Raw genomic sequence first — 11,262 nt, forward strand, 5'->3', positions numbered from 1 at the left:
AAATCCAAAGGAAAATCTAGCTTTTTCCAGAAAATTGTCTCAATTTCTCACCCCTTTATCAAAAAGAGAGATGCCCTAGCTACCCTGTCAGATTGTTTACCATTATCGTTCGCTCTTTTCCTAAACTGTTAATTTTAGGGGGGTGAAATTTGCACACCCATTTTTACATTCTACACACCCTTTGCCTTTTTTTAATATTTCTTATCAATCCATTATATTCCTCTTCCAAAACTACCATTCTCTCTCTGATCCAACCCTTCTCTCTCCCCCCTCTCCCTCCCTCCCGGTTTCCACTTGGGCAACCCACACTTCAAGCTTACTACTTGAATTTTCATCATCAAAACGAATGGTGAAGGCCAAATAACTTGGACTGATCGGCGACAATGAACTACAAATGTATTTGATCGAACACAAAGCTCACAGAACCAGAAGCAGACAGAAATTAACCATTTCTTGCTAACACAGTCTACTCAAGCAAAATCACAGAGATCCAAGCTACTACAATCAGGTTTAAGCTAATAATCGATTGACTCAAAGCCACAAAAAGCATAAGGAAATTTTGAATCTTTATTATTCTCCAGAACCAAACAACTCCATTAGTCACCATTCCCCCCTAAACCAAAACCCACATGCGAAATAAACCCTATAATCAAAACCCCAAAACTCACAAAACGCAAGCTGAATTGAAACCAAACAGATTGAAAACCCAAAAAAAATTCGATCAAAAACCCTATAAAGTCAGAACCATTTTCGATGAAACCCAATTGCACGAAACTCAAACCCAACAAAAAAAAGCCACGAAATTTGAGCAGCGTCGTGGCCGCCGACGCCGGCGCCGATGATGAGCAAATTGTAGTTGAACAACTTCGGAGCGCTTCCATTACCAGACAAGGCGCCCAAACCTTCTTGGACGACGACGCCGCCACGAGCCGGATGCGGTGCGAGTCGGACTGGCTGAGCGAGGAGAACCCGAAGGCCTCTCGCCAGAGACCGCAGAAGCGGAGATTGATTGGCTTGGACGGAGTGAGAGGCAGCGCGGACTGAACGACGCAGTTTGATCTGGGAATGGTGGGGGAGAGAGTAGGGAGAGAAAGCGAGACATCCGGAACCAAGAGTGGATTGCCCGAGTGGAAACCAGGAGGGAGGGTGGAGAGTCTGAGATTTGGATCAGAGGGAGAGAGAGAAGGGTAGTTTTGGAAGAGAAATATAGTGGATTGATAAAAAATATTAAAAATAGAGAAAGAGTGTGTAGAATGTAAAAAGGGGTGTGCAAATTTCACCCCCTAATTTTATGAGGTTTGTTACAATGGATTTCCTTTAATTATGAACCCGTTGATTCTCTTTTACATGGCCTCCATGATCCAGACAAATCCAAAGGAAAATCTAGCTTTTCCAGAAAATTGTCTCAATTTCTCACCCTTTATCAAAAAGAGAGATGCCCTAGCTACCCTGTCAGATTGTTTACCATTATCGTTCTCTCTTTCCAAAACCAACCCCATGCTTCACGCTTTTGTCAGAAAATTTTATGAGAAAAATCTAACCAACAGATTTCCCTTCGCATTATGGCCATTGCCCATTGATGTCTATATTTATTTCTCAATCCAGCCCATTTATCCTTTCTCACCTACTAGCTAGGGTTTCCTCTTCTACTCGGTGCTCTTTTCCTATTTAAGTACCTCCCTTCAGACCCATTGCTCAACCACATTCGGGCAAAACCCACTTTCTTCTTCCCTCTTTTATTTAGGTCATGTGGGGTATGGAGAGATGAGAGCTTCCTTCGATCCAAATGCAGGAGTAGAGATGGCGTACACTGCTCCTAATTCATGAATACCTCTGGGTTGCGCAGGATAAAGAAGACCTAATGCGCAGCTTAGGGGTTTGCATGACATAGGAGCAGAGGTTTCCTCCTCCTTTCCTTGATTGGATTGAAGGGAGCTCTCATTATTATTGACCTCTCTCACTTGATATGTATACTATTTGGATCTGGATTGTCTGTTTTGAGATTAACTATCTGGGCGTCTTTGCTTTACTTTTAATTTGTCAATATCTATTTACCCTCCGAATCTGTGATGTGTTTTTGTGAGTTTGGCAGTTGCAGGATATATGGGAAACTAATTGATGCGGGAATGACCTGAAAAGTTTACTTTTAGAGGCATGTAAGCAAATCCAAAGGGTGTTTCTACATCTACCATTTGAGCTTCACGCGAATTTCAAAGACAGTAGCTAGCTCCAACTTTGAACGTGAAAATACGTATTATGTACGTGTGTGTAGATCAAGTACTCATAACTCATATACGGTTTCTTATCCGATCCTACGTTGGTGGCTGTACCTGTACATATCTAGCTCTATCCTTCATACGAGCCTTCCCAAAATTTGGAAATTTAAGACGTACGCATCAGCGGTTGTTTGGGTGGAAAATTTGTGAATGGATATTATTGCCAATATGAAGAAATTTCCAACCGGTTTTGAGTTTGTTGTAATTAAGAGACAAGCACAAAGTTATAGCTCAAAAGAAGAAGAAAACAAATATGGTAGATTACAAATTAGATATTTCCAATTTAGATATTTCATACCCAGAATCCTAATCACATATTTTTACAAATTAGTAGCACAATAAGATTCTAATTCAGGAGATTCTGGTTCTCTAGTAGACTAGTTGTCTCTCCCTCTGCCACTCCCGGAAGTGCTGTTACTAGTCGACACCTTCCGCCTGGCAAAGAGATTGAATAGGCCAAATTCAAAAGCTTCCAGGCCAACAATGATGATGTAGTAGTAGTCCAGTTTACTCTGGTAGAGGTCGTGATGACGATGGATGTAGCGCTCTTCCCAGTCACGTACGTTGTGGATCACGCTTACAAGGAAGAACTTGTGTACTTGGAAGTGATGAGCTGAGAAAGAAGCATGCCCCTGCAACAGCTACATCCTCGATCATACTCTCTGGCTGGGACATGCTTCTTCCTCGGCTCATCTGTGTATTTCAGACAAACGAGTGTCGTAAAGGGAGTGCTCCACAATGAAAGGAAATACCCAGATTTGATCAGAACTCCATCATATGTGATATGTCCCCCATATGATTAGCCTTCATAGAATTTCAGGAGCTAAACAAAATGGACTTGCTCTATACATCATTCAATCTCACATATTCTGTCATATAGTCACAGAGGCGAAATTAAAAATTCTTGAATGGGAACGTTATCTTTTAATAAGTAAAAATTTATTTCTTAATTACCCTTGAAATGTAGGCAACTCCACTATATGTGTGTGTGTGTGGCCTTCGAAATAATTTTATCCATAACTTGATCTTTGTTGGATGTATGCTTTCAATTGATAATGTTGTGAAGAATAGTATGAGGTACTTGCCAGCTTTCTTGTACTTGCATCTCTTTTCTGACTGTACACCCCAAAATATTTGCATAATCTATTCTCCGAAATCGAAAAATACAATCTACATTTTGCTCAAAGCCGGACACTTTGGATATATTTGGATATATACTAGCCATATTCCGCCCAAGATACTGAGAGAAAACTTCTTCTCTCTTAAAAAACCCTAGCGGCGGCAAAAGTTTTCTATCAAGGGTGCATGCCCGGTCCGACAGCACGCCCTTGCGGCGGCTGCGTTAGACTGGCCAGATGAGACCGTGTGTCTGGAATTGGGTGGTCTGGCCAGAGTAAAGGTTGCAGGTTGAAGACGTCATCGTCCTGGGAGCTTGGAGTTTTTGACGGGAAAGAGCAGTAGCGAGATGGCATGATGGCATGGGTTGGTGCTGCCTGGACCTAGAGAGAAGCATGAACAACCTGATTGCTGGCTCTTGGAAGCGGAGCTCGCTTGGAGTGGCAACATCGGGGTTTACTGTGCTCAGATCGATCCCAAAGCCGACTTTGAGGCTGTTCAAAGTGTGCGATGGAACAAGGCCCCCAAATTTTGGGGCCATATATACTTCTTTGTACAACTATATTATTTATGAAAGGGCCCTCACCACTTGAAAGTTTTGTAGTTCAGTTGGCAATTAGCTCTCTTTCCAACTTAGTATAAGTTTGATTCTCATTGTAGCTGATTTGCTTTTTATTTCTTTTTTGGGCCCCTTTTCCTACCCCCATTTTCTCGTTCTTTTGGGCCTCTTTTCCTCATTGCGGGTGATTTGCTTTTTATTTCTTCTTTTTTTAGGCCCATTTTTCTGCCTCCATTTTCTTGTTCTTTTGGGCCTCTTTTCCTCATTGTAAGTGATTTTCTTTTTATAGTACATTTATCCTTAATCCTTAAATGTCTTTTGGATAGTATTGTATTTATCTTCGTTAATAATTCATAATTCAATTGTAATTTTGTCTGTAAATGGATTTTTGTTAACAAGGTTTAGTCCTGTTTCTCTCTAAATCTTTTTGTTTTTAAAGAAGTGGAATAATAATATAAGATAAGAGGGCCAAAAAAAAAAGAATAAAGTGTTCAAGTAAATCCCTATTTGTGTGTCTGGCCCAAACTCTAGGTTACTTGACCTAGTGGTAATAGGGTTTTAATTAGAGAGAATCTCGGAGAATATCTTAGAGATATCCATTCATTGTATGATTACATTTCCTTGTACAATTCAGATTCTATGCATTGTAATCTTCTATATAAATAGACCCATATTATCAATGAGAACACACAACAATTCTCTCTCAAATATCGTTTCCCTAAAACACGTTATCAGCATGAAGCCCTAACCTAGAAACAAATAGCCAAACTCTGATTCAAGAAGCTAAGGGTGCGTTCTGTATCGTTTTTAAATACTGTTTTCTATTTTGCAAATTCAAAAAAGCCCAAGATTGCATTTGGTGCATTAGATTCCTAATTCAATAAAAACTCTATCTTAAATACATAATCAATTTTAGTCTATCTTTTCCAAAACGATATATCAGCGTTTCCTTCTTTTTCTGAAAACATAATCCTAAATTTGTGAAACGCAGGATACTGATGCGAGGAAGAGAAGAACGGGATCTTTTTTCCATAAAAGAATGCAGCGGGCGCGGGATGAGAGCGCGGCAATTTTTGGCTCAAAGACTATATATTTATTGATTCATTGTTCTTTGCCAATCCATCTAAGTCGTGTTCATCTTCTTCAGGAAACAGAGCTTCATCTGGAATCTATTGCTCTAGGTATGATATTTTTCCCCTAAATATTGAATTGTTCTTTGCTATTCTTGTTTCATAATAACTGGCCATGATCGATTCATACTTTTGCTGTCAGAAAACATGTCGATTTATGTTAGATTTTATGTCACTGCTTGGAATTTACTCCTGTGTTAATACCAAAAATTAGGTAGCAAGACAGAAGCAAAGGCGGCTTCTCCTGCCCGCATCGGTTCTGACACTACTGCTCCTGGTATGCTTTTTCTTTTTGTTTAGGTTTCTTTTATTTTTTATTTTTTATTATATAGCTTGAAACATAATCTAGAGTTTTCTTGGCTGTTTCTTTTGTTCTGTTGACGTATTAGAGGTGTTGTGAATAGATAACAACTAGATATTGTTGATGGAATCAATGTTCTCATTGCACCTGCAACTTCATTTATTTATAGCTTCCGTTTAAGAATCAACATGTGTACTCTTTTGTTCTTCTTATGCATGACATTCTCTTAATATCTGTCTGTATTTGAGTTTTTTTTTATGGGTGAGTTGATATAGGAGAAGATATCTTTGGCATCCTTTAAACTGATGGTGCATATATATGTATATGTTGGTTACTGGAACTTTGGAAGTACATTTGATTCGTTGGAACTTGGAACTTTGAAGTACATTTGATTCATTTGATTTGCTGTTGGCTACTGGTGCATATATATCTTTGGCATCCTTTAAACTGATGGTGCATATATATGTATATGTTGGTTACTGGAACTTTGGAAGTACATTTGATTCGTTGGAACTTGGAACTTTGAAGTACATTTGATACATTTGATTTGTTGTTGGCTACTGGTGCATATATATCTTTGGCATCCTTTTGATGTTTATATATTATCTCATTAGTGCCAACTAATAGATTTTAGCACTGATTTGGCTAATTGCAGTTTATATATTAAGTAGGATATATCTTATCACTTTATTGGTTGTATCATATAGCTAAGGAGATGCATCATATTGATTGTATAAGATTACACTCTGTTCATTGAAAAATCTTTATTGGTTGTTCATTCGTTTAATCAAACTGATGCATCATATATATTGATATAGAATAATAATAGTAATAGTATTAGTGTTAGCATTACAGTTTATTTTCATCTCATTTTCATTTAAGGAAAATGGCCTCTAATGAAGTGGAGATTGATGATAAAGCTGAATGGTCTGCTAAGAATGAAGGAAAATTTATTCATATTTTGCATGAGCATGTGAAAAAAGGAGATATGCAAACATCCACTTTCAAAAAGAAAATTTGGATGGAAATAAGTGATGAGTTGTTTGCTGAAACTATGAAAAGATACACTGTGGCACAATTCAAGTCTAAGTTCAATAGACTACGCAAAAAACACCATGAATTTTCTGATTTGATTGAGCATACCGGATTTGGATGGGACCCTATTGCAAACACGGTTACTGCATCAGAGGAAGTATGGGCTACTTATATTAAGGTTTATTTAGTGTCAACCCAATTTTTGTTTATTGAGCTTTCAATATATAATTTTTTTGCTATATGTAATATGGCATTTTTCATTACAGAGAGTACCGGGAGTGAAGCCCTATCGTAAGAAAGGCTTGGAACATTATGAAACTCTAGGGGAAATATTCAATACTACTACTGCAACGGGTCAACTACATTATGCCTCTAGCCAGCTCCCTCCTAATTCAGATGATGAGCGTGAGTTAGAGAATAACTTTCTTAACAATGGAGTTCACATCAATCTTGATGAGGATTTCGATGTTAATAATACTCAAAATGAGATCAGAGGGAAAAGAAAAGCTATGACAGAGGCTCCACCTTCAGAGCGTCGAACAAAAAAAAGGGACAAAATGGAAGCCTACTTAGAAATTTGTGGTGAAGTGATGAAAGAAAAGCTACAACAAAGAAAAGAAAAAAATGATGAAGAGAATAAGGAGAAGTACTCCATTGAAGAGTGTGTGCAAATTGTGGAAACATTGGGAGACATTGATCATGCCACATTTATTAAAATGATGGATAAGCTTATAGTTGTTGAATGGAGGAGGCTTTTCCTTACCATGTCAAATGAAAGAAGGAGAGCTTGGCTAGCTAATCTCTTGCTTGTTGCTTGTCTTAGTTGCATGAACTATCATATTATTTCCTATTCATTTTTGTTACTTTGGTAAACTTTTGGTTCTTGTTTTATGTTTATTTGATATCAAATAAATGATCGATGTTATTCATTGATTTTACAACTTTTGTGTTATATATTGCGATATTCTGAATTAACTATGTTTTTGAATCTTTTTCAGTAGGTAATAAGATGATTATAGACATGGAAGATGGTGACTCAAATAGTTCTTCAGAACTAGATGAAATGGCACAACATATGATAATATGTATGAACATCTATGATTATTGGTCTTCATACATAGACAAGGTTCCTTGCCATACATCGATATTAACTGGAGCTGAATATGTGCAAGAGTTGCTGAATGGACATCCAGATAGAATTTATAACTCATTGCGCATGGATAAACATGTATTTTAAAGGTTGTGTTGCACGCTTGAGAGTTTAAATTTATTAAAAGATGATCAGCATGTAGGCATTCAAGAGGCGGTGGCTATTTTCTTATATATAGTATCTCATAGTAAGCGCATGAGAATGGCTGCTGAGCACTTTCAACGGTTAAAAGATACTATTCATCGACAATTTAAGCGTGTGTTAGCAGCCTTGTGTAAGTTATTGCCACAGATCATACGTCCTCAAAGTCAAGGAGAAACACCTCCAGAAATTTTGAACAATCCAAAGTTTTATCCATATTTTGAGGTAAGGAATTATTATGAATGAATTTTTTTTTCTTTAAATTTCTCTCTAATATTTATTTATCTTATGACAGAAATGTATTGGGGCAATTGATGGAACACATGTCGCTGCATGGGCCCCGGCTCAGAAACAAACTTCATATCGTGGTAGGTAGGTCCTGGTTACCCAAAATGTCATGTGTGCATGCTCCTTTGACATGATGTTCACCTTTGTTTATACTGGATGGGAAGGGACTGCGAATGATTCTAGGGTCTTTGCAGATGCAGTGACCAGGCCAGAGAATAATTTTCAATTTCCAAATGAAGGTATAAAACTACGTTACTTTTTTTTATAGCTTTCTAATTAAATGAAAATACATATGCTTTACTTTGATTTTGACATGCACAAATTAATTATAAAAAAAACAGGATATTATTATGTGGTGGATGCTGGATATACAAACATGCCAGGATTCTTAGCTCCTTATCGAGGTGAGAGGTATCATTTGCGTGATTACAGAGGACCTCGTTGTACACCAAGAGGCCCTAGGGAGTTGTTCAATTACAGACATTCTTCATTGCGAAATGTGATTGAGTGATGTTTTGGTGTACTGAAAGCATGTTTTCCAATTTTAAAATATATGCCTAATTATCCTCCAAGAAGACAATGACGTATCCCTATTGCATGTTGTGTTTTACACAATTTTATTCGAAAGGAAGCTCGTCGCGACAGATTGTTTGAAGTTTTTGATGTAGAAGATATGATTTTTGAGGAGGAAAACAGTACACCAACGAACTTAGATATGTCACAAGAGAACCTTGCACAAATGACTAATGTTAGAAATGAAATTGCAGAAGACTTGTGGTAAGACTTTATCCCTCACCCTTAGAAGTTTGGTGATAGTAGATTTTTAATGCAATTTTTGTTGGGATGATATGGTGATATGACAACTTTGTTTTGAAGATTTTGAGGAAATAATTTTAAATTTATCAGTTACATTTATTTCTTAAAGTAAATTTGTCACATTTTTTGGGCTAAATACTGTTTAGTCCCTGAACTTTTGCTGAAAAAACACTTCCGTCCCTCGTCCTCTAATTTGACACGTTTACTCCTTATTCTTTCAGTTTTACATCCAATAGGTCCATCCCATTACACTACATTAAATTGTGCCGTTAACTTCCTATTTTAAGGATAAAATTACTATTATAACCCTGACTTTCTATTTCTTTAATTTTTTTAATTGTTTTTATTCTTCTCTTTTATTTTTTCTTTCTTTAATATTTTAATTTTTTTATTCTTCCCTTTTATTTTTTTTCTTCTGATTCATTCCAATAAAATTACTAATTTTTTAATTTTTTTTATTCTTCTCTTTTATTTTTTTAATTGTTTTTATTCTTCTCTTTTATTTTTCTTCTCTTTTAAGGATAAAAAATTAAAAATTACTATTATAGTCCCTCCCTTGTTTCTTCTGTTATAACTAATTTTATTGGGTGTTTGGGTGAGCCGGAGAAGAGATTAATTTGTTGCTGGACACCAATAAAATTATTCATAACTTTTAATACGACTTTTATTAATTTTTTAAATTGTTTTTATTCTTCTCTTTTATTTATTCTTGTGATTCGCATCAATAAAATTACTAATTTTTTTTAGTTGTTTTTATTCTTCTCTTTTATTGGTGCCAACAAAAAGAAAAAATTAAAGAGAAGAATAAAAACAATTAAAAAAAATTGTAATTTTATTGGTTCTAATCAGAAGAAAAAATAAAAGAGAAGAATAAAAAAAATTTAAAAAATTAATAAAAGTCGTATTAAAAGTTATGACTAATTTTATTGGTCTCAAGCAGCAAATTAATTTCTTCTACGGCTCACCCAAACACCCCATAAAATTAGTCATAATAGAAGAAATAAGAAGTAAAAGTGTCCAATTAAAGTGAAAAATAAAAATAATTAAAAAAATAAAAGAGAAGAACAAAAATAATTAAAAAATTAAAGAAACAAAAAAATAAATAAAAGAGAAGAATAAAAACAATTAAAAAAATTAAAGAAAGAGAAAGTCAGGGCTATGATAGTAATTTTATCCTTAAAATAGGAAGTTAATGGCACAATTTAACGGAATTGACCTATTGGGTGTAAAACTGAAAGAACAAGGAGTAAACTTGTCAAATTAAAAAGTGAGGGACTGAAGTGTTTTTTAAGCAAAAGTTCAGGGACTAAACAGTATTTAGCCCTAAAATTTATATACCAGACGCGTTTTCTATTTTTCATTTTCAAAAAACTATTTTGAAATTTAGCCACCGAACGCATTTTCAAATTCAGAAAATACATAATTTAATTTCCCATTTTTATTTTATAAAACAGTTTTTAAAAAATTGTTTTGCAAAACGTTACAGGACACACCCTAAAAACCTTGAATCCAAATACAAAACCTTCAAGCCTTTTCTGCCTCCACCTCACACCTTGAAACACTCAATCCCAGGAGTCTAGAACAGGCGGCACCACCCCAAGAACCGGCCGAAAACCTACTGAACCGGCCACCGGAAGCTTGGTACAACCCGCAGCAAATATTCCACCGGTTCACCATCTTCCGGACATCCAATTTCAACCAAATTTTGTCAGTAGATACATCTCAATCTGACGATTCAAGAACCAAAAGAAATCTCACAAAAACCTGCCAAAAAACTAGCTAAACTGGCAGAAGGAAGAAAAAAAAAAGGAGGAAGGAGGAGACCAAGCCGCAGCCCAAGCCGACCCAAGCCGCGGCCCACTAATGCAACCACGTCAGTAGCTGATCCCACACCACGTCAGCAGCGGACTCCACACCACCATCAGCAGCTACGTTAGCAACAGAGTCAGCAGCCACGTCAGCATATCTGCCACATCAGCATCCGGTCAACACCGCCGGCGACACTTTCATGCCAACTTCCGGCGACTTTTTCCGGCCAACTTCCTGCAAGTTTTCCCGCAAGTTTTTCCTGTCAAATTTTTCGGCGACCTATTTCGAGGTATTTTTTACTAAACGTTCCCCTTTTTTTAGAGTTTTTTTAATTCAATTTCTCTTCTTTTTCGGGGACTTGCAACCTCCCTTCTTCTACCCCCCTTTCTTCATCATAGGAGAGACCAAATTAAGCCAAACTGTGGGGGTTCATGCTCACTCCAAGCTTAGAGCTTGTTGCGATCTCTAAACTTAAAGTTTGTAGAGAATTTATGATCGACCACTTACGTTATTGTTTCTATCTAATCCAATACCTCTTGGAATTTAATTTCTTGGAAGCGATTACGCTCAGGAATTTTATATGTTTTCGTGGTAGCCTTTTACGCTCCGAAACTAACCATTTTTTCTAGTTCTCTCTCAGG

The 11,262-nt window shown here is 36.5% G+C and overlaps 1 protein-coding gene across 1 annotated transcript; it reads left to right on the forward strand.

Moving 5' to 3' along the window:
* The first annotated feature begins 6,403 nt into the window (after positions 1–6,403).
* On the forward strand, positions 6,404–8,507 carry LOC112169137 (uncharacterized protein At2g29880-like). Its single transcript, XM_040507362.1, has 6 exons — positions 6,404–6,595; positions 6,684–7,233; positions 7,419–7,645; positions 8,004–8,076; positions 8,161–8,235; positions 8,338–8,507. The coding sequence occupies exons 1-6, from the start codon at positions 6,404–6,406 to the stop codon at positions 8,505–8,507; spliced, it is 1,287 nt and encodes a 428-aa protein (XP_040363296.1).
* The last annotated feature ends 2,755 nt before the right edge of the window (positions 8,508–11,262 follow it).

This window comes from Rosa chinensis, chromosome 1 (genome assembly GCF_002994745.2).
Source record: "Rosa chinensis cultivar Old Blush chromosome 1, RchiOBHm-V2, whole genome shotgun sequence".
Lineage (NCBI taxonomy): Eukaryota > Viridiplantae > Streptophyta > Magnoliopsida > Rosales > Rosaceae > Rosa > Rosa chinensis.